Source organism: Chelmon rostratus, chromosome 14, assembly GCF_017976325.1.
Source record: "Chelmon rostratus isolate fCheRos1 chromosome 14, fCheRos1.pri, whole genome shotgun sequence".
Classification (NCBI taxonomy): Eukaryota; Metazoa; Chordata; class Actinopteri; order Chaetodontiformes; family Chaetodontidae; genus Chelmon; species Chelmon rostratus.
The window spans coordinates 14,076,124-14,098,959 of NC_055671.1; the positions used below are offsets into that span (position 1 = coordinate 14,076,124).

The window sequence follows — 22,836 nt, forward strand, 5'->3', positions numbered from 1 at the left end:
ACCTTATGCTCGACTTACAATAACCTTTCTCTGTATGTGGTAATACTCAATTTACATGATGTAGACATTTTATACAATAAGCAAAAACACAACACAAAATTAACCAAATTTATTCGATTATATCGCCTAAGCCTGATATCAGCTGTTGTTAATTAAGTAATTCCATATAGCTAAAATTGGAGGTTTTGTCTGTTTTCTGGTTAATGTGCTCCCTGCAATCTGGTGCCTACTCAGCAAAGATTGTTTGTGAGTGAAAAAGTACACTGCGACACTACTCTACAGCCAAAAGGGGACAACCGGACTGTTCTCAAGAGAAACAAATGGTAAATGGCTGTATTTATATGCTGCTTTTATCCAACGTGTTTTACATTTGCCTCTCATTGACACAAACAATGGCAGTGAGCTACCACCCAAGGCACCGGCCTGACCATCAGAAGCAGTTTGGGGTTCAGTAGCTTGTCTGAGGACTGTTTGACACGTGGAGCTGGGGATCGAAGCACCAATACTCTGTCAGTGGATGGACCAGTTCTCACTCCTGACTCACAGCTGATCACGTCATGTCAAATGCCAGAGAGCCTCCTTGTTAAACTTTCATACACACCCTGTCAATATTTTAAGAAAGGCTGCAACTAACAATTATTATTGATTAATCATTATTGTCTTGATAAAATAATAAATTGTTTGGTTTATCAAATGTCTGCAAGTATTTTGATAATCAGTCATTCTCACAAAAAAGAAGATATTCATAATGAACACCTTGATGCTGATCTGATCTTGAGTTTAGTTAGCCATGACTGGCTGGAACTGCTGTTTAGATTACTGCATGTAGCCCAGACTGAAGTTGAGGCCATCCATAAGGGACTTGTCGTTGAGGCTTCCGCTGGGCTGCAAACATGTCAAAGGCATTGTTGTAATGTGACATGGACTGCAGGGATTTCCCACAGGAAAATGGTTAGCTGAGGTGTTAAGCATCAACCTAGAACTGAGCCTGCACAGTAGTACTGACCATTAAATCGTATTTTCATCTCATCGCGATGTGAACATGTTTAATAAACATGTTGCAAATGTTGAAATGTGATGGATAAAAAAATTATTTCATTTACAGGCACCATTCATACTCATCATGCGGACATTTCAGGCTTGAAGAAGGTGCATCACACAGAAAAAGCATGCCCTGTTTACAATCAGGGATCTGGGAACTTCTTGGGTAAACGTGGAAAGAATGTGATAAAATGCATTTACTACTTTTGGCAAGTCAGACTGAAAGTTAAAAACAGCTCCCAACAAATTCCAACCTCGTGGCATTTATTGGGTTGTGGAGATTTTTTTTTTTTTTTTTTAAATGCAGGTATTTGCATATCTTTCCTCTCCTTTTTCCAGACTCTTGCTCCATGTCTGTCCTAACTTAACGAGAATTAGTGTTCCAGTTTCTTCTCTCCTATAAAATATGCTGTGGAGAAAGTTTATTGTAGACTCATGTAACTCATTGTGCTTTTTAGTCTGTTACAGTTACATAGCTTCAGTTGCAAATGTATAGCATTAGCTCAAATAGAACAGAAAACAAACTAAAACCACACTGTGCTGCCAAAAAATCCACAGAGATACACCTCACTTTAGATTAGTCGACAAGTTAACCTGCAGCTACTTGATAAATGATAAACTGTTTTGTAGTCATTTTTGACCAAAAATAACAAACATTTCCTGGTTCCAGATTCTCAAATGTGAGGATTTGATGATTTCTTTGTCATACATGATAGTAAACTAAATGAGTTTGTGACCAATATTTGATGGTGTCACTTCAGATTGACATTAAAAATAATCAGCAGTTGCAGCCCTACATCGTTATACTTCATCTTCAGATTTTATTATCCTACTGTAACAGTGTCATGTTCAGTATTTGGATAAAAAGCTCTGCACACCTTGTTTATACGAGTATGTGAAATCCATGCAATCCACTACATTTCAAGGAAACAAACATGCCTACTCCACAAATGGCAGCCATCTTCAACTACAATCAGTAACAAACGTCATATCACTTTGACCCATCATATAACTGTAATATAATGGTAATAAAAAAAACACATTGTTCTAAATTTGCAGAGAGCCAAAAAGCAGTATTGAAATGCATGACTTCTCCAGGCGTGGTCAAAACCAGTACGAGGTGTCTGACATATCCCGAGTGACAGATGGACAGAAAGTCAAGAAAAATGAAAAGACAGATATTGGACAGAGTCTGATCCGTAATCCTTTCCCAGAGTCCGGAGTTCAGAACACCGGTGGAAAGGCAGTCCTAGATGCAAGGTATGCTCTGCCACATTTTCACTTTGTCTGCCCTACTAGCTTCTTTCACTGGTAAAGTATCAAGGTGGCATGCAGCAGCATTTGTGGCTGCTGGACATAGAAGTATGTTTTCCTGCCATGCTCAAATGTCTTATTCCACTGAGACAATCCTCCCCCTGGGGGAGTCAGCAAAACAAGTTTATGTTACCTTTCAAAAAACAACAACAAGAAAAAAATATGTGTAGTGTTGCTAAAAAACTTTAAATGAATGGTGAACTAACTTTTCTGCTGTAACTACTATCTTGTTTGCAACTTCTCGCAATTCATGTTGGTTTTATCACTGAGAGAATTGATTATGAAGCAGTCTGGGTCAGTAGGTCTGCCGTCTGACAAAAGCACTTGCTGGGTTTGATTTAGAGACCAGACCGTGATAGTGAGTTCTGAATAACAACCAAACAATTTTCTGCAGCTGTACTTGAGCTTTTATAAACACACACACACACACACACACACACACACACACACACACACACACACACACACACACACACACACACACACACACACACACAAGGGCCAAACCCACAGACTGGACACTGGCAGGCTGCCAAACTGTTCCATTCTGACCTTCTTTTCCACCCCACAGCTGCTGCCAAATTTGAGTCTCTCTCTCTCTCGGTCTACCACACTGACACACACAGAGCCCAATGAGAGTGGAGTATTTCTCGACCTGGAAGGGGGTCTGTCTGGGTACCATCCACCAGGGAATATTTCACTTTGAACAAGAAGCAGCAGCAAATAATCAGACAAGCTTCACTCTTCGCGAATCATCTTGAACATGGGCTACTTTAAACTCATCGCTGGTCTATTACAGCAAAATACATTTAGTCATCAGAAATATGATGACTCAGTTCTCCTAACTGAATCTGAACCTTGACACAGACATCTTTTGTTTTAACCCTGTGGGTGAACACCAGGAAGAGAGTGACTGTCAGCAAGCAGAGGGAGGACTGGACACCAGTTGGTTGTGAGCGTGAACTCAACGACCTCCATATGGGCACTCACACAAACATAAAGTGAGGGAAACCAGCTGAACAGGGATGCCCTGTCAAAGAGTTTTGTTTTCCTGAGATGAAATGGAACAAAATAAGGCATTTTCTGAACAGAGTACATCTCCGCCAAATCTGAACCAGTGAAGGTTGGCCAGAAACAACAATAAAGCGGAGAAGGAGGGACTGAAATTAGTCTAAAGGTTATGAGAATGAGACAGCGAGGTTGGAGTAAACCTCCAATGAAGCCACACCGCAAGGGAAGCCAAAATGGCAGGACCTCTACAAACAGATGACAATCATGTCTAAGGTCATCAGGCAGTGCAGTTCCTCCTCTGTATCCATTCAACACAAGCAAACCATCACAGAGACACAAACTAAAGACTACCATTGTGGCTTTGTAGAGTTTGACCAAACATAATATTGCTCAGTTTTCCTTTTAGTTGGGAAAAGGAAAGTTGAAGGGCCTGGAGGAGGGGGCAAACAATTTAACAAAACCAAAAATTAACTCCAGCCAGAACTAAGCAGTTCCTGCTGTAACACTAGTCCGTGTGGTTTTTGTGCAAAGCCATTTCAAACAGATAAGGAAAGAAATATTTGTACAAGCTGAAACGCAATCATTTTATCTATTAATGCCAGCATAAATTAATACATTAAATTCCAACATTCCCATAGAAAGTTATCTTGAACAGGACTGATCTCAAGTGTCATATCATAACAAATCCCAATGGAACAACTTTATAATAACCAAAATGCTTATTACATTATTGCTATAATCAGATATTTCAGAGATTTCTCACTACCTGTGATCCGTTCACCAATCTGCAATGTTGATGGTGACACGACTCATAATCACAGGCTGATCGCTGTCAAAACAAATGCACTGCAGCACTCTGGAGCGCACCGTCCCATCTCAGCACATCAATAACGTGCAGTGCCTAATTTTATAAAAGAACTCCAACCAGTTTTTGTGGTTTCTACAACCGCTACAATGGCTCACATCCTTTTGTTGTTTGCTGACGTTATATACCGATACCGGTAACAATAAGTGTGCACGAGACCATGCCGTATGCCGCTTTCAATCATGAAGAGTCCTCATCAGTAAAAGTAAGATATTCCTCTGATATGTTGTAAAATTAGCAATAAGGTAGCCGATCAACCTCTTAATATACCACTTACGCTATGAGACGATGTCTCTGCAATAAATCGAGCGATGCGCCTTTTACAAGTAGCTCATAATAATGAGACTCGAAGCGAAAATAATTTTGCGTTGGAATAGCCACCGGATTAGTATCACCGTTGCGTTGAATTGTCCCACAATTGAGTTAGTGTGAGCTAACTTCAGGTTGTGGAAAGAAAGGGAAACATTTTATGAATAGATCTGTTTATTGTTATGGTACAGCAGCATGTCAAGGCCAGGGACTGTGGTACAGCCAGGCTGCCTTGTTGCTGTAATATTGACCGTGGCTAATCTAGTTAGCTGCCGCTAGCTAGCTGGTGTGCATATCTCGCTAGCTACTACGCTGGCTAGCGTAACTGAGCTAACGTTAGCAACAGCAATCTCAGTGACAGAGGGCGGACAGATAGTAACGTTGCTCTGAACAAAACACCCGGCTACACCGTTATATCGTTATCAATATCCAGACCCCAGTCATACAACCAAGTCGAGCCATTGCTTGCTCATGCTGCTGGGACACTGAGCCTCGCAAATGTGCTAGTATTTCGCTAGCTAACCATTTTTGCGCCGCAGGACCAGGTCAACCAGCGCTGTGAATCGGACACGGCTGCCGAGAACACAGGCGAGCAAGGCGGGCTGCGCTCCGCCTATTAGCGCTGGAAATCCGGCTACTCCGCGGATATATCCCGGGTTATACCTAATTTTTCACAGCAGCACCTGAAAATATTGCTACATTTGTATCAAAATGATTTGCTTCTTTGTGCATTTTCTTACCTGATACGGTGAATTGTGATCAATCGTGTCCTCCTCTGCAGCTCTCTTCCCCCTCCTAGCTCCAAAATGGCGCCAATATGTATAGATTCAGTGCCCATGGGTACAAACCATCGATGAGTGTGTAGCGCCACCTATAGAGCGAGTCCATGTAGGGTTGCTGGATCCTTTAACGATGCTCGTATTGTCTTGTTCTTTTTATGTAAATTATTCGAAATGTAATTGTTTAAAGATGATTGAATATCCAAACACAACTTTGACTTAGTGGAAAAATGTGAAACACAGTGCAGCTCAGAATGTGGATCATAGTACGTGTTGTAATTCTTACCCAACTGATATTTTAAAAAGAAACCATAGCCTGAATGAATATTTGTTGCCTTGTATTGAGTAAATTCAGCAATGCAGTCCGATCGCTGTGGTGCCAAATAAATAGGAAACAAAATATATGAATGTGTAATTATTCGTATAAAAACGTGCAACAGTTAACAGCCTACATGTCAAACAGATACTGAAATAGGGACATAATAACAGTATTTACAGAAAATGCTAAACAAGCACATCGTGCTTCATTTCATTGAGTTGTATTTAATACCTTGAGTTTTTTTTCTCACTCTGAAATCGAAACCCCAGTTTTCCAACAGCACATGAACGCACCAACAGACTGTGTCATAAATGAGTTTTTTTTGTACGAAAATGATCTCATGAATTAGACAGAGTCACAATAAACATAATATCCTCATTAGGATGACATTCACGTATCTGTATCCATTTATCTGCTTCTCAACAGTGCTGTTCATATTCATTCATTTTAAAGGTATCCCTGCCTTTTAAAGGGTGCTTTAGTCAGCGTGCCTCTTTTCGTGCAGCCTCTTCTCAACTACATTTTAGGCTACCATTCATTTTCCCCTTTGCTTGCCCTGCAAACCTGTTCATTCATATCACACTTTTCCATGCGAGAACATCTGTTCATCTTTTACGTTACGGGCGCACAAACTCTGATTGCACTTGCCATTTCATGGCACTAATTGCTGATTTCCTGAGGAATGCACATGCTTTTAAACCACTACAAAAGTCTTGTCACAGTGGTTTACATAAAATCAAACCAAGAGGAACACATGTCTCTAAGATAAGTGCTTGCTGTGTCTGTCTATGATGGATCTCTGACCAGTATGAGCTATAGGGGGAGCTCCAATATAATATTTCAGATGTGCACCGCTAAGCCTAAAGCAAAGCACTATTCTGCAGAAAATTAGACATACATATTCATCTTTAGCACAATCCGAGAGTAATAGTTGGAGGATTATCTTGAAAACATATTTTGTTAAAGCTGTTTGAAGGCCTACAGATTAGTAGACACATTGTCCATGTTTTCGGCTGTGCACTTCTGCTGCTCAGTGGGAGCCTGGATAACAGTGAATTTAATAGACTTTCTCTCAGATGAAGACAAAAAAATAGAAGGAACAGATATTATATTTAAACACAGACACAAACACAGATTTTAATAGTGAACATCCGAATACAATAATTTGAATTAAATCCAATTACTTAAAACTACAATTATATATAATTATTATTGAATCTTAACATCTAAGATACAAATTAACTGTTTAAGAAGACCCACAAAATATAAAACTGTGTCTCTGAATGTGTAGTATTCTTGAGCTTGTTGTGTATGTGTGTGCATGGTTGATTCATTCCAATATGGGAACACAATATGAGATATAGGCATAAAGCTAAATTCTAAATATTTCTGCATATGGCAGCTCAATCAGAGCCTGCACGCCCCTGTTCTCAATCAACCAATTAGTGCTGCAAGAAGGCAACTGTTTAAATCCCAACATGAAGCACTTGGACTGGTTTCATGGCTCCAGGATGGAGGGGTTCCTGTGCACGTCTCCACCGTACAACGTCTGCGGGAACCCGGTTTGCGCTCCCCCGGCTCAGGACGGCCGCTGGGGAAAGAGAGAGGGTCGCTTCATCACCCCTCAGGGCCTCAACTACCTGGAGTTCTGCAAGGCCATCATCTCCCAGGTCAATCCCAGCTTACCCCCTCCGCTCAAGAAGACAAACACCAAAGAGTGCGGCGTGCAAGTCAACGCCAAAGTGGATAAGATCATCCAGTGCTCGCTGGGTCCCAAAACGCTGTTCTGCCTGGAGGGCGACCGTCATGCGTCCTCAAAGTCTCCGACGAAAGCGAGCGGGAAGCCGCTGTGCAACACACCGCCGGTGAGCAACCTGCGCTTCCTGCGGCCCGTGTCCATCTACTCTCCGGTGTTCGACCGCAGGATCCACCTGAAGAAACTGTGCGACGACGGCGGGAGCGAAGGAGAAGCTGAGGCCGCCGACCAGGCCGAGTCTGACAAGGATGCTGAGGCGGATCACAGTGGCGAGGACGCACTGGGGGACTTCAACACGAGTTTCCACCGGTCCTCAAAGGGGTCCAACTTTCAGGTGGGTTTCCCCTGGGAAGAAACCAACTCGCACTGGATTATCACACAATTCCCAACTATATCCTCCAACAGTATGGTGTACAGGTTAATACTCGGAATGCTTTGTGGTAACTAACTAACTAACTAAAATTTGCAGCATAGAAGCATAAAACTGAAATAATGAAGGTCTTAAAACTGGATTTGATAGGACCCTCAGGGAAGATCAGGCAATAAACACCCAACCAAGGCCCTCGTCATGCTGGTTCTTAGTGTGCTTCAGTGGTGCATGTTTCCAAACTAATTCTCAATTTAATTAGCACAAGGTAAGGCAAGATTCTTATTATAGCACCTTTCAACAACGAGGAAAAGTGCTTTAAATAAGTCATCAAAAAATTAAGAGTCTAGCCACAATAAAATGACACATAAATAGGATTTAAGGAGGTTGAAATAAATAAAGGAGATCAAAATAAGCGAAAGCAGAATAGAATTAAGAATAAAAAATAATGCTGCAGGACAAGGAGGGGATGGGTTTCAGAAAAGTTCTGATCCATCATCGTTCTGACGTTGAAAGTGTGCCACTTTCATGCCTACTGTTTGCTTCCTGCACTGATATTTTCATTCGGTGTGCCATACAGATAGATCTACTTTCATCCTAACATCATGTGAGTGTGCACACGTGATCCAGTGTTCATTTTTCCTTCAGTTCCTGGAGCAGAGGTATGGCTTTTTCCACTGCAAAAAGTGCAACATCCGGTGGGAGAGTGCTTATGTGTGGTGCATCTCTGGAACCAGTAAGGTAACTGTGGTTTACTGCAGTCTGTGGTTTGGAACTTATGTTCAGCAAAATCTGCATTCATAATTAGAAATCATGGTATATTTCTCTTTAATGTTGTCAGGTGTACTACAAGCAGCTCTGCCGGAAGTGTCAGGTGGGGTTTAACCCCTACAGAGTGGAGTCCATCCTCTGCAAGGTACATTTGCTAGTCTTGCTCAAAGAGAAAAAGTAGAAAGACAACTTAGTTTAATCACTAAGGATTGGTATTGAATGCCAAAATGTGAATAGTGTCCTAATATCTTTCGCTGTCATATATGCTTGAAGAACTCGGAATATAATTTTGAATGGCACACTATGACTTGGAGCTAAACATTCCACCTCATGATTGATAGAAGTGCATGATTTAGATTATAGTATCCAGGTGAAGTAAATAAAGTGTCTGTGTTTTCCTTTTCTTAAAACTGTGCATCCCTCAGCAGGCGTCAAACATCCTCATGACTGCTTGTTCTCCTTCCATTCGCATCACTGTTTCAGGGTTGCTCTCAGACTTGCTGCAGCTGTGAGAAGAAGCAAAGGCACATTAACATGAAGAGACCTCATCGCCAGGACCTGTGTTGTCGCTGCAAGGGTATGAGGCTGTCCTGTGATGCCACCTACAGCTTCAAATACATAGTGTGAGCTGCCCCCGACATGTTCGCTCCGCCCGGAATCGCCCGTTCTTCATGTAGATCTGATGGTGCCTGTCGGTAAACATCTTGTGTCTGGACATGGCACAAATGTAAGTTGCCTCCAGTAGCGGAATTGAAGAGCTTGATTCATTCTCCAGCCAGCAAGTAGATAAACTCTGCCTCGGTTGTTTTATTTGAAGCAACTTCTCTAAAAGCATGTCTTTGTCCCTCCATTAATCCTGGTGCTTAACATGAAACACTATTTTTGTAAGAAAAAATAAAGTTTATGAAATAAACATTTTGCATCTCAAGCGTTGATTGAATTATTGTAGATATTGAATTTGCACTGATCCATTTAAAACCTCGATATTTATATCATATCGTGTGTGTGTGTGTGTGTGTGTGGGGGGGGGGGGGGGGGTGGTTGAGTGAAATGCACGAGAAATATTTTTAATGTTTTTTTTACTTTGACACCGACTTGTACAGAGCATCAACTCAAAACAACTTCACAAAGGCTGTAAAAGTATTTACAAGGTGGAAAAAACAACTACCGTCTTAATCTAGAAAGCTTTAAAAATGTGCAATTTCTTGTTTGGCATGCACACACACGTTCTCCCACACACAGGAAAAAAAAAAGCATACCCGCATGAGCTCAAAGCTCCCTTTTGTACCTCATACAAACATATCTTTGAGATAAAATGATTTTTGTTAATAAATAGTTCAAACACTCCATACAGTACACAGAAGATGCATGCATGGCAGTTTGATTTGAGAGAAACATCAATATAAAACCTAAGTCAAATGAGTGTTGATAGCGCACCAGATATAAATAGGAAAAAGATATTTGTACAGTAAATAGCTCGTAGAGGGAAGTCACAAAAAGGGCTGACGACAGGAAGTGTTCGACTTCAGTAGTAACACAGGTTTTGTTTTGAACATCAATGAGCGCTGAATGTCAGCATTTCCCTTACGTGTAAGGTAACTACATACCACACACAAACATATGCTACAATGGTTGTGTGCCCATAACTAGAAACGGTATACAGACAGGCAAAATATTTGAGTGTATACATGCACCATCCTCATGGCATGTGAACACACAGGGTCAAGTGTTACAGTGTCGGACAGTGAGAAATATACAGTGTGTGCGCTCACTAATGATGCTACCACTAGCCACAGAAGAGTGCACGGATAATGGCATGATTAGTCTACCAATGTTTACAACAGTAGTCAGGAGACAAGCCGGTTCACTGGTACAGAATATAAATACAGCGAGGGCAGCATGAGGAATTACGCTTGAATATTCTGCATCCGCTCTTTGTCAATCAGTCTTTCAGTCAGTCTGGGCAGGTCAGACTTTTAGGGAGCAAACAGGGACACTGGTACAGTAGAAAGCATTCAACTGGGTCATGCATTGCACAATTTCCCCCAAAGGAGGTCTCAAAACACAACAGGAGAGAAAAGTTAATCCAGCTCTTGGCTATTCCTTCTCAGTGAAAGTGGCAGCCTTTTCTCTCACAGTAATAAAACAAACAGTAACATAACATCCTTTCTGTAACTTTTTTCTTTTTTAAAAACTAATACCAAAACTCCACTTAGTGCAATAGTGAAAAATCTACCAGTGATGTTATGTAGTGTCACAGGCAGTTTCCTCTCTGTCTCTGGTGGGAGTACCAGCAAACTACGTCCTCCCTGAGGGAGGCAGCAACAGTCAATCAAGTTCAATCAGGTCTTGAGTTCCTCTGGGAAGCAAGTTAGAAATCCAAGCTAAGAGCCTTCACAGGTCCTCGGGTGCAGAACAGATTAAATGCTGAATGACGACCATCAAGCAGGATTAAACCAGGAGCACATCAATTTTTACAATTTTACAACACGTATGTGGCTGTAAAGCGAAGCTAGCGCTCGGACAGAATCACATCAGGTCATCTTTATCAGCAGGCAGCAATCTGTAGTGTCTAGTGGGTTCAGAGATACATCCCGTTATGTCTGGGATGTGATTCTTGAAGTGTAAAATCTACAAGTGTGTCATCTTCTCCTTTTCAGAATCAACCATCTGCTCAGGAATAGTTGGTTTCAGGCATTTGGATTCACAGAAGTCTCAACTCTTCAGGTCCTCTGGCGTTCGAAGTTTACATCTCAGGTCTGGACGTCTGACGGTTCAGCATTCAGGAGCCCCCCTACTTTCATCAGGGGCAGGGCAGCGTGCCCCACCTTCCCCAGGTAGCGAGATAAGGGCGCGGCAGCACCACCGAGGGAACAACAACAACCCCATGCTGCAGCCTCTCCTGGGCTGGTGGGACAGGGAGGGGGAGGCGGGGGAGTGAGAAGGGATGAAGATGGAGCAGGGCCGTGGGTTAAGACTGTGTCACGGTGCGGGGGTAGAACTGGCAATAGGCCTGAGTGCTTGTATGGAGAGCGGGGGAAATGGGGGAGATGTGAGCCCCGAGGGGGGATGGGTGATGTGTTTGTGTTAGAGCTTGCAAGTAAGGTGGGTTCTGAGGCAACGGTTGGGAGCATGTTAGATGTAACAGATGATAACAGATGTTTGCTGTTGTGTAAATCTAACAGCGGTGAACTGTGTGATGAATGTCCTCTGAAGGGATAATAAAGGTTCTCATTGAAGTAACTCCTCATTGGCTCTTGTGTGCGCGGCAGTGTAAAATCTGGAGTGTTTGAACTTCTGTGCGATGAGAACAAGTCTGGGGGTTTGGGAAAATCAAGCAAAGAGGTATCAGAGTCTACAGTGGATGGGGATGAGGAGAGCAGAGAAAGGTTTGGGTCATGGTCTAAATATGGTTCTGGGGCTGGTGCTGAGAACTGGTAGGGTGGTAGGTAGGTATCTGTCTGGAGCTGTGCAGCCGGGGCAGCAGACAAATAGGTGGAGGCAGGGGCCAGGTGTGTGGGTGCTGGGCCTCCTCTGTAAGAGCAGATGGAGATTGCAGTGAGGGATGGGGAGATGGTTTTGGAAGGGTCAATGGTTGCAGTGACGGGGGAGGTAAGGGTGGAGAAGGAGGGGGTGGGGGGCTCCTGAGCTCCTGTCAGAGACTGGTCCCTGAGGCGCTGGAGTCGGGGAGGTAGGTTGTGACGACCCGGTACCCCTGGGCGCGGCGGATCATGTCGCGGATCTCCCCGTTGAGCTCCAGCAGCTTGGAGCAGATCAGGCTCAGGTCCTGGCGGGAACCAACAAGGGCAATGGTGCCTGTCTGACCCAGCGTCTGGTGGCGAAAGTAGACGTTGAGCAGCGTCTGGACCTCGCTCTCTGAGCTGCCACCAAACACGCCATTGGGCCACTGCCTCCTGAAAACAATAAAAAAGAAGGTGTGATAGGTCAGGATGATAAGTGGATGTAAAGAGAGCAGACAGAAAAGAAAATACTCTGTTGTGTCACGTAACAGACTGTTCAAGCAGTCATTCTCAAACAGGAAGAGCAAGAAGAGGTGAAGTCATACAGGGTAAGAATCATACACTGGTTTTAATTAGTTCCAGTGTTGTTTATTTAACTTCCAATTCCACAGCAGTCAGTGTTGATATATAAAGAAAACGTTTATTTTAACAAACACTTAAACACATAATCTATCCAATAGGTTCTTATACCACTTAATATGTGAGATGGATTGCCATGCAGAAGCACTGCACAACTGAAAATATTTCAAGAGTACATGAACAACAGTCCAATGATATTTCAGAATCCTACTGCAACCTTGAAACACACAATTATTTATCTCACTGGATAAGGGCACAGTGAAGACCTGGAGACACACTCTCGTCCTGCATTAGTAAAGTATCAAGTGCCAGAGAGCTAATAGAACAATGGCCAGGCATCAGGGTTAGGCTATTAAGTATGTATGATTTTTTTTAAACATACTACAGACAGAGAGTTGTATAAAAAGTTCCAAAAAATGTCAGGAAAACTCATCTGTGATGCAGCATTCACATCCAAATCGCTCAATTTGCACAAACTTCCTGCAGTTATTGTGTCACTATTTGGGTTATTTTGGGTTAATTGTACAGTTTCTGTACTGTTATTGTCATGCATTGAATATAATATGAAATATAAAATATGTAATTTAGTCAGGGGTCGTCAGTTTACTCAATGATAGAAAAGGTTGGGAACCACTGATGCAGAGTAGCTGTGTTCTGCAGACAGGATTGTTACTCACCTGCACTCCTGGATGTAGCGCACAGCTTTGGTGAACTCGTGGTTCTTAAGGCACTCCAGTACGGCCTGCACAGCTGCCTCCGAGGTGGGGAAGCTGGGCACAACCATGGCTGCCACCTGGGTGGCGTGCGCGTGAGTGTGGGCCAAGTGTTTGTGTTCCAGGTCGCTGGCCACAGCCGCCTCTGCTGCCTGCAGGCTGGTCTTCAGATCGGTGAGCTCTCGAGACATGTTCAGCAGCTACGTGGTGGGAAGGGAGCAGATGGTGGTTGAGTGCGTGTGTGTGTGTGTGTGTGTGTGAGCGTTTTCAGTCATCACAGAGGGGAAGTTTATCAGTCATTTGGATCAATATTCAAGACTCACTTTAGGAGCCTACAATGTGGAAAGGGGTTGTCTTCAGGTCAACCACATTTTAAAACATTTAGAAAAAATGTTATTTGTTCAATTTTCTAAAGCATGTTTGGAAGAACAAACTATCTCATAACGGCCTGTAATTAACATGAAAGGGGGCACCTGTTGATTTAATTCTGGGCTTTGTTTCCGCCGTGAAAGCCTGGCACACTGTTTGTAGCATGCTGGCCATGCGGCTATTAAGGGTCAATTGAATTTAGCTGTGTGCAGGCTCATGCTGTCATCTGATGTGGTAATAGGAGCAGCATGCTGAGAGAAGTTACCTGCAGCGAGCGGACTGGGACCAACTCTGTAAAAGTGCATTTGCCATTCATGGATGTACTGGTGCAGTATTAGTATATGTTTTTTTCTGCTGCCGCTAAAGCAGATATTATCACATATATCACAGCTATATACAACATAGCACAGGCATTTTATTTTACAGTACGGGGGTTGATAAGTAACAAGAAAGTGACCAGAGATTGCAGCACACAGTGTGAAACACAGTGTCTCAGTTAGATACTGTAGTTTGTCCACCAGTGAGCACTGACAAGTTTATTTCTTGATTGTAAAATATCTGGGTCACAATTCTTTAGTAGCAAAATTTTAACGATCCTTATCAAAAAATATCTATTTATCCTATGTGTGAAAATGAATCTTTTCACACATAAAAGAATCAATGAAGTAACTTGCTGTGTTAAGGCTGTAAATTATGTCTTTATGACTCACCTCAGGCACAGAGCTGATGGCATGAACTTGACCAATGAGCGCGCAGTAGGACTGGAAGAGTAGGAGAAGCTGGAAATGCAACTTGTAGAGCCTCTGACAAAGCTCCAGTTGCTGGAAGGCATTAAAGAAGAAACCAGGTCAAATTCAACAGCGGCAGACAACACAGAGACACAACAACACACTCTCAAAAGTACACACCACACGCATGCAAAGGAATACAAACACATAATAACGGCTAGCTGATTGTCCTGTGCAAAGTAAAGTAAGCAGTTTATTTAAGAGGAACCTAAGGCAGTGAAGTGAAGAAAGAGAACTTACTGCAAGAGACTCCATTTGCTAGACAGCGAGAGAGCATGTTAAGGCATCAGAGTGAGGTGAGAGGAAGACAAAGCGTCAATCAAACACATGCACAGCACTGTATAAACCATGACTATTCACAGTCAAGCTACCAAGAATTAGTCCCAGTGTATAAAACCCACCAACTTTAAACCTTATTTAGCCCTTGGTGACGAGAGTCAGGAGGATAAAATACACAACCGTTCAAAAGTTTGGAATTGAATGCTCAAATGCCACAAAACCTTGATTTGGTAAAGTATGAAGGCTGAGAAGACTGCTCCATATTTCTGAATGACCTTTCATCCTTTTAGGTCACAAATACATGTTATTTTGTACCAAGGCCTGGTAAAACAAAGAAGGTAATATTTTGTGCATGGAGAACTTGAACAACTGCAACAGTTAAATTAGAATATAAGACATGACCAGACAGTGGTCAAAGAAATGTGAAGCTTAGCATTAAAGTCTGTAAAGATTTAAATAGGAACAGGTTTCTGTCTCAGTGCCTATTGCACAACAGTGCTTGTAACAGGCTGGAGTTAACAGGCGTGTTGTTTTAGCAGAGCTCTTCTTAAAACTTAGAAATAGAGCTGAACAAACTAACTAACTGCAGTTTAATCTAACCACCGACTAGAGTGCAGGGGACCCAGAGAAAAACAGGTTCCTAAAATATTTAGAGCCGGTTTGTGGTTCAGTAATGATCGTACAGTTTCCTGGACTTGAAAACAAATTCAAAATCACAGGGTAAAAAGAAGGTTTACAACAGTATTCTCCAGTCACGCAACACTCACATCGAATAATTGGAATTTTTAATCTTTATTAATTACTATTTTGGGGCCAAAGTGATTTGAAATAAAAAGAATACATTTGTGCCTGAATTGTATACTGTTTTTATCTATCCATTGTTGAAGGAACAGAAAAACATTCCATTCCAAACTTTTTAAAGGTAGTGTAGATAAAACACCGCAAACATGCAAAGAGAGCAAACATTTCCGTGTGAAAAAATCACAGCGGGGCAAACAGACCATAAAGGCAAAGCACAAATGAAGAAGTTACCCTGTTGAGCGTGTAAACTAGATATCTGCATGTTACAGTGAATAACTTTGGACCGTACCTTCTCCTCTGAGTCTCCAGGCTGGCACGTGACCACACTGTCACCAGGGCACCTGGGAAATGTGTCCTTACAGTTACGCAGCCACTGAAGGAAAAAAACGTGAGGGAAGAGGAGGGATGATGAGTATTTTGTTAGTCACACATTTACACGAAAATAAAAAAAGATTTATCAATAACATGTAAAGGTTGAACTACCGATACAGCGGCCTCCTCTTTGGTATTGTAGGTATCCAGATACTCCTGCAGCTCCAGCGCACTGAACTTCATCTTCTCAAGGAGACCATAGGACATGATCTGGACAGAGCAACAAGAAGAGATTAAGTGGTGAAAAATGAGTTCAGTGCATTAGGCTTGCCTGACTAATCCTACCTGGCTGATCCAGCCAACATGCTGTAATTAACACAAAGTCATTCTTGTTTGCCAGCAATACTCACCGTGTCAGCATCAATGTAGATTGTGGGACAATCTGAGCATGTGGTTAGCATCTGTGAGGACCTGAGGAACTTTGATCCAATGCCCCGTAAGCCTTCTCCAAGGTAAGTGGCAACATCAGTTGTCAGGAGGCAGAATTTACCCTGGATATTCTGGGAAGGACAGAAAGTTTGAGGAATTATTGTGCTGTTACACATACATGCATCTAAATTCTACAGGACAGGAGAGTTTGCTTGAAGTGGAATAGAGCATCTTAGTCACAAACACAAGCGGGGACAAAAACAACGTACTATGACTGATTTCAACTAATTCTTCCTGTGGTTTACCTTAAAGAGAGATGAGAAGACTTGAAAAGTGTGGACGGCACAGGATCCATCTGAGTCGGTCACAAGCTGGTTGATGTGACAGCGCCATGCCTCCTCAGCATCGTCACACACTGTGGGCTGGAAGGCTGCCAAGATGGCGGAGAAAAATGGAGAGGGGGGAGGAGGAAAACCAAGGTCTTCCAAGTCATCTACATCATCACGTAAGCTGTCGCCATGAAAATGGGAAAGAAATGAGGGTATAGAGAAGAAGAGAGTTTGATACCTTCCCTGAAAAAAAAGCTCTATTCCAAATGAAGTGCCCCTCATGAGATTGTATGATCTGGATAATGTGATGCCTTTGTGGGATTAGGAAACAAAACTATTCTATTCTAATTTAATATTACAGTGGCAGGAAATGATGGTCACACATCTAGCAGGGAGATAACATGTACAGTATGTAGTGTTGAGAAGTACTATTTGCATGCAAACTAAATTTAGCAGTGTTTTTAATGGGGGGATTTAGTTAGTGATGAAAGGTTTAAAGTATATTTTCACTTCATGTGGAGGGTGAATGACCATTTAAAATGAATGACCTGATCTGTCGCAATGTGTTTACGCAAACACGATAGGTGTTTTAAATTAGCACTTAGACTGCGGTTTAGCCGAGGTTTAGTCCCACTGTCAGTCAATCTGACTGATAAAATATTCCAGTGAAGCAACACTCCATACTGTTTCCTGTTCTCCTGTTTACTCCTGTCTGTCACATTCACCTGGGTAGACAGTTGGGGTCTAGAAAGTCCAGCGGTGGCTGGCAGTAGTCTGGGTTGAGGCTGTGGTCCAGATTGCGTTGCTGATCCTGAGGCTGCCCAGGCAACTCCAGGGTGAAGCTCTCGCCACAGTCCGAGCCGTGAGGGAGCTCGTGGGCGCTCAGTGACAGGTCGTCATCCTGGGCCTGAGTGTCCTCATCGTCACCGCACACCCTCCCCTGAGGAGACAAAGATATTACATTTCTGTACAAATGCACAAGTAAATAAATAAGTATATGTTCCTGTGTATTATTCCTCACATGCAATCCAGTGTGATCATCATGGAGCGCTCCCTGGCCCGGTGTGGTGGCATTGAGGGATTGTGGGTCGGCAGATGTGTCGTAAGAAGTAGACAGAGAATCGGTGTGATTGGTTTCCTCTGATGGAGAAGGGTTAGTCTGGAACAGGAAGGCAAACCAGGAATATCTATAATTTAGATTGATTTATCCCGTCAAATTGGGTCATTACAATAACAGACAACAAAGTTTTTCAGGCTTCAGTGGATGTTAATGTTGTATTGATCGAACAGTTGCAGCTACGCACGAGCTGAGAGTGAGAGAGGCTCTGGCTCGTCGAAGACTCCTCTTCCTCTGAGGACTCATCTGAATCGTGGGGGTCCTCGTGACCCAGACTGGGGGTGCTGCCCGAGTGCTGGCTCTCCTCCAAGAGATCGCCCAGCTCTGTGCTGTCCAGAGATCGCCGACGCACGCCCCAATTAAAGTTATCGACGGTCTCGCCCTAGATGAAACACACACACATAGACATTGGAAGACAAGGGCAGAGGCAACGGTAGCAGTGACTTTCACTGCTGTGAGAATAACGTTTTCATGTTAACCTTCGAGATAATGAACAGTCTAAGAGCGTCAGATGACAAGCACAAGATGCAAAACGATCGTTATTCATGGCATGAAAATATGCTGGAAAGGCTGTTTGCATTCAATATGGCGATCTATCCCATCAAGACTCATTTATCTCCATTATGACAAATAGCAGTATTGTCAGAAATGTAGTTCTGCAACCAAGATGTGAGAGCAAAATGAAGCACAACCATCCTTTGTTTGTTCAGAGCGAAACAAAGGAGCCAGCAACACCACAGCGCTGATAGAAGCTAATGTAAGTGGTCAGTGAGAGAGACCTTACCTGGAGCTCCTAGGCAGCAAGGGGAAGAGAGAGAGACACAGAGTTAGACAGACAGAGAGACACGGACGAGGGACAGAGAAATACATTTCAAATATATTGATGTTAAAGAAAGAAATGAATGAAACATACATTCAAGGTTAAAGGGCAAGAAAGAGACAGATACTTTACTATCTACAATTTACATCAAGTGAGTGTGGGCAAAACACAGTGAAATACGAATCTCACCTCTCCGTCCTCCAGCTCCACGTCCAGGAAGTCAAAGTCTCGGAAAACCCTGAACTGCTGCTCGCTGGCAGTGTCGTCAAGCGTGTCCTCTCTGGTTCCGCCCTCCTCTGATGACACGCCACTCTCCCGCACCTCCATCATGTCCAAGTCGCCACACGATGAGAAGATCACCTGACGAGACGGAACAACAGAGGTATTTACACTCATCACAGACAGCGGGTGTAGTTCACGATAAGAGGCGTTATTCTGCATAACTATCTGGAAAAACTGGAGGACCTTGCCAGAGTTAAAAATTTCAAGAGCTTGACTTTTAAAAAGAGTACAATCAACACAATTTGCCTCAAAACAAAAGGGATTTCTGCCCTTTTGCAGACTTTTGTAGACTGTAAAAGAGCAGACAGCACAGATAAAGTGTTGCAAAGAGGTGGGTGGTGGCTTACAGATGGGTTCTTGGTGAGTCCAACTTCTTGTCCACAAAGAGACAAAACATTCACCAGCTTCTCTCGGGTTCTTTTCTGTGTGAAGCAGAAACAGTTAGGAGTATTATTTAAGAATCACTTCTTCCGCTCCTCTTGCCTTGTTCATGTTTAACACAGTCCCTACAGAAAAACATGACTTAGAGTGAATTGTGATGTCTGCGATTGTCATAATAACACTGTTTGTTACTAATGGTACAACACCAAGCAGCATTGAGATGACACGCCGAAGACTTACAGTTAGATCTACAATTTAACTTTGCCTAAAATTTTGACGTGGTGACACCTCAGTGGTAGCTTCTGACTCTACCTGAGAGGATTGTGGTCGCCTCCAGCTGACGGGCACCAGGATGGTGTTGGAGTTGGATCCAGAGGAGGTGGAGGAAGTACTGCGGGTTACAGCCATGGCTCTGGCCTTCCCCTCTCTACCGCCTGAACCCTGGAGCTCATCGAACCGACGCCCAATCACTGGAGTCTGTGAGGAAAGCGCAGAGGTGGCCCTCATGAAAATGTGTGAATATCACAAACATTCATGACACGCTTTGAAAAACGCTGAGTCCTGCAAGTGTAAGTGGGCACTTTCAACGTCCATTTAATGTAGCTGCTCTCTCACCTCAGAGATGTCAAAGGTGAAGTCCAGTGTTTTTCCAGGCAGAGCCTTGGCTGAACCGTCCCACACCCTGCTGACCTCCAGGTTGGACAGGTCACCCTGCGAGTGGCCGTACACCGGATGAACTAGGCTGGCAGAGCGTGATACCACCAGTTTTAAGATGTTTAAGGCATCCTTCCAGTGGATGGTCTATGGAATCACAAACACAGCATACAGTGTAAGAGAGACAGCACTGCATACTTACATCACAGAGTAGTAGTAGAATAAGCAGACAGTTACCTGGACAAACTTCTCAATGGTCTTTGTGACATCAGCGTTGAACTGTTTGACTTGTACAGCAGTCAGGTCCATGTGGCTGAGCAGACAGTAGATGATCTGGAGGAGAGACTGCTGCATGCTGGGAAGGCCTTTATCCAGCAGCTAAGAGATGATAAGAGATGAGAGACCTTCAGTGAGTGACAAAACATGCAACCACAATATCTGTCTTGCTTAGGGGCAGTGTCTGTGGGTTTATGGCCATTATGACACTGCACTCTAGGTGACTGGATTATCCTTTACCAACTGGTAGATTACTTAAGAGTGTAATCTTTCAGCAAAATATCAACATGACTGAACGAACAGATCACTAACTAGCCGTCCTTGCTTCACAAACACTGTCAATTTTGATCAAAACTATCCCAGAAAGCCTAATAATTGCAGTATGTAACCACACTGAGAGAAAGGCAACCATGTGTGCCAAGGAATAAGGCATGCAATGCATATCTAATAGCACTTACCTCAGCCATATAGGTGACCATGTTGAGTGTGATGTCGGAGAAAGCCTCATGGAGGTAGCGACAAACCACACTGACCCAGGAGAAAGGATCTCGTGTGTAGGAGCGGGTCTTATAGAGCGTCATCACATGGGCCAAATGGGAAAGTTTTGTGTGCTTCTCCTCCAAACACACCTGAGAGAGCATGAGAGAGGGCAGAGTCAGCACACTACTTTTAAACTGGGTTGTTCTTATGTTTATTTCTCATGGATTCTTTTTAGATAAACTTGCTCTAACGAATAAAAAAGCCTGACTTAACCAACAGAAAACTTAAGTAAACTAGGCTCAAGTGAAGAATTGCACAGTACCTGTGCGATCCTCTCAGCGCTTTCCTTACAAAATTGAGTTGGGTGGCCAAAGTGCTGCACCAGGTGAGGCAGCAGACACAGCACATTCAGAGGGAAACCTGCACAGAGAGACAAGGTTGAACTTCCAACACCACCCAGCATGAATAAAAACTGCAGAGTTTGTCACTCACTGAGCTAATAACATGAAACAGGTTGAGAATACCTACCTATAGACTGTGAGCTATCAACAACAGGCACACGGGAGACTGGCGTGAGCTGGCAGAAGAGCTGTAAGGTGAGGTCAGAAGTGGCCTGGGAGGTAAAACCCTTCAACAGAAGCTGCTGGATCCCAGAGAATCCGCTCCACCTCAGCTGAGCCTGTAGCTTCTCTAGGCGTTCGCGATTCTCTGCTCTGTCCAACGGCACCTGAGAAATAACAACCAGAGGCATCAGTTGCTTCTACTTGTGCACAGGGCTGATAGCTGGGCATCCTCTTATATTTTCAGTTTCATCCTATCTACCTTTGACAGCAACTTGTGAACGAGGCGAAGCGACATCTGGTATTCAAACTCAAAGTCTGACTCCATGAGTGACACCGCCACCCAAAAGACTGTGGCCAGTATTGATGAAGGATGGGAAACATGGGCTGGATCCGACAGAACACTGGGATCAATACGATTTGTTGACGATGTGCAGGACCCGGGGGTTCTTCCTGTCCGGGCGAGGCCGTGACTGTTGCAGGCCTGTAGATTGAAAGTGAAACATAAAAATGAATAAGAGAGATGTACAAGTCTGCACCAACATTAAGGTGTCGCGCTAAACAAGAATCTTCCTGTCTTGCCTGTATGCGGTCCAGAGTGGCACTGCGAGGAGGATCATTGGGCTGGTGGCCACACTCCCCAAACTTCTTGGGGACTGAGTAGGAGCGCTGGTGGCGTTGTGACGACAGACCAACAAATCCAGGGCCAGGAAAGTTCAACTGACCAGTGCTCTTTCTGTTCATCAGTTTATCACTAGTCACGAAGTCTGGTGAGGACGTCCTGTGAATCAAACGCAGTAAAAATTAACACACTTGAAATGCTGTTCTTGTATCAAATCACTAAGAAAATGAGATGAGTTTTAGCATCTAATGAACAGCAGATGCCTACCTGGTTAGAGCTGCCATAAGGTCGCTGTTTTTCAGACATTCTGCTAGATTCACTACCACTGACTCCAGTGTCAACAGCACCTCCATTACATAGCCCTGAAAAAACACATGCATGTTCATGGCTTTTCTAGACCCAAAAGTGCCAACAATGTTGTTTAATTACACATATCAGCACCACCATGCATTCTCATTTATAAAGTGAATTGGGTGTTATGTGCTGTAATAGTTCTCTCATATACTTGTTTCTAACCTGACAATCAGTTGTTCCTCTCACCTGCACCTCATCACCATGTTCTCCCACCACCTCGACGAGGCGTGATACCAGGTCAGAGACGGCGTGGTTGTTGATTGGCTGTTTGAGGGCTCTGAAGATCTGGAAGGAGCGTCCAGCATAGTGACGTGAGGAGCTGCACAGAGCCGTCTGTAAAGCCACATCGCTCAGCTGCTGCTCCAGGTGGAAGTCTGTATGAACAGATGGGTATAAAGATAAAGATACAGACAAACACACATGCAGGTTTGTTTGGAGATATGGGTGATTACCTTTAGGAAATTACATAATTGTTGAGAAGATTGGCAGTCTCTATCCTAGACTTTATCATGCATTTTTTGCCAATGTTTTGGATTTTGAAGTCTGGCATACTGCCTCATGACAGAACACAGAACAGGGCTTCAAACAAATCATTTGAAATTGGAACACAGATTCACATGAATCACGAGGTAGCAAGC

The 22,836-nt window shown here is 43.4% G+C and overlaps 3 protein-coding genes across 9 annotated transcripts in view; 1 reads left to right on the forward strand and 2 right to left on the reverse strand.

The window, feature by feature from the left end:
* pds5b (PDS5 cohesin associated factor B) overlaps positions 1-5,347 on the reverse strand; it is a 28,656-nt gene extending 23,309 nt beyond the window's left edge. Inside the window, exon 1 of the mRNA XM_041951776.1 lies at positions 5,281-5,347. The gene's annotated coding sequence lies outside the window, so the exon portion shown is untranslated. The remainder of the gene's footprint in view (positions 1-5,280) is intronic.
* A 1,802-nt stretch (positions 5,348-7,149) lies between these two features.
* Positions 7,150-9,189, forward strand: zar1l (zygote arrest 1-like). Its single transcript, XM_041952955.1, has 4 exons — positions 7,150-7,728; positions 8,410-8,502; positions 8,603-8,677; positions 9,016-9,189. Exons 1-4 carry the CDS (start codon positions 7,150-7,152, stop codon positions 9,157-9,159), a joined length of 891 nt encoding a protein of 296 aa, XP_041808889.1. The 3' UTR covers positions 9,160-9,189.
* A 382-nt stretch (positions 9,190-9,571) lies between these two features.
* Positions 9,572-22,836, reverse strand: part of fryb (furry homolog b (Drosophila)) — a 51,678-nt gene continuing 38,413 nt past the window's right edge. For 3 of the 7 annotated variants that reach the window (XM_041951562.1, XM_041951564.1, XM_041951560.1), the window contains exons 44-66: positions 22,361-22,572; positions 22,112-22,206; positions 21,805-22,003; positions 21,485-21,706; positions 21,191-21,389; positions 20,985-21,082; positions 20,641-20,811; positions 20,144-20,284; positions 19,868-20,053; positions 19,565-19,729; positions 19,219-19,293; positions 18,779-18,949; positions 18,554-18,562; positions 17,957-18,151; positions 17,674-17,811; positions 17,378-17,592; positions 16,629-16,833; positions 16,305-16,454; positions 16,066-16,164; positions 15,872-15,955; positions 14,425-14,535; positions 13,310-13,545; positions 9,573-12,446 (exon numbers count right to left, since the gene is read on the reverse strand). In XM_041951562.1, coding sequence (XP_041807496.1) covers positions 12,188-12,446; positions 13,310-13,545; positions 14,425-14,535; positions 15,872-15,955; positions 16,066-16,164; positions 16,305-16,454; positions 16,629-16,833; positions 17,378-17,592; positions 17,674-17,811; positions 17,957-18,151; positions 18,554-18,562; positions 18,779-18,949; positions 19,219-19,293; positions 19,565-19,729; positions 19,868-20,053; positions 20,144-20,284; positions 20,641-20,811; positions 20,985-21,082; positions 21,191-21,389; positions 21,485-21,706; positions 21,805-22,003; positions 22,112-22,206; positions 22,361-22,572 — 3,635 coding nt within the window. In that variant the 3' untranslated portion in view covers positions 9,573-12,187. Of the gene's footprint in view, positions 12,447-13,309; positions 13,546-14,424; positions 14,536-15,871; positions 15,956-16,065; positions 16,165-16,304; positions 16,455-16,628; positions 16,834-17,377; positions 17,812-17,956; positions 18,152-18,553; positions 18,563-18,778; positions 18,950-19,218; positions 19,294-19,564; positions 19,730-19,867; positions 20,054-20,143; positions 20,285-20,640; positions 20,812-20,984; positions 21,083-21,190; positions 21,390-21,484; positions 21,707-21,804; positions 22,004-22,111; positions 22,207-22,360; positions 22,573-22,836 lie in introns of those variants that run through there. The other 4 variants (XM_041951565.1, XM_041951563.1, XM_041951559.1 and 1 more) reach the window with 3 other exon arrangements.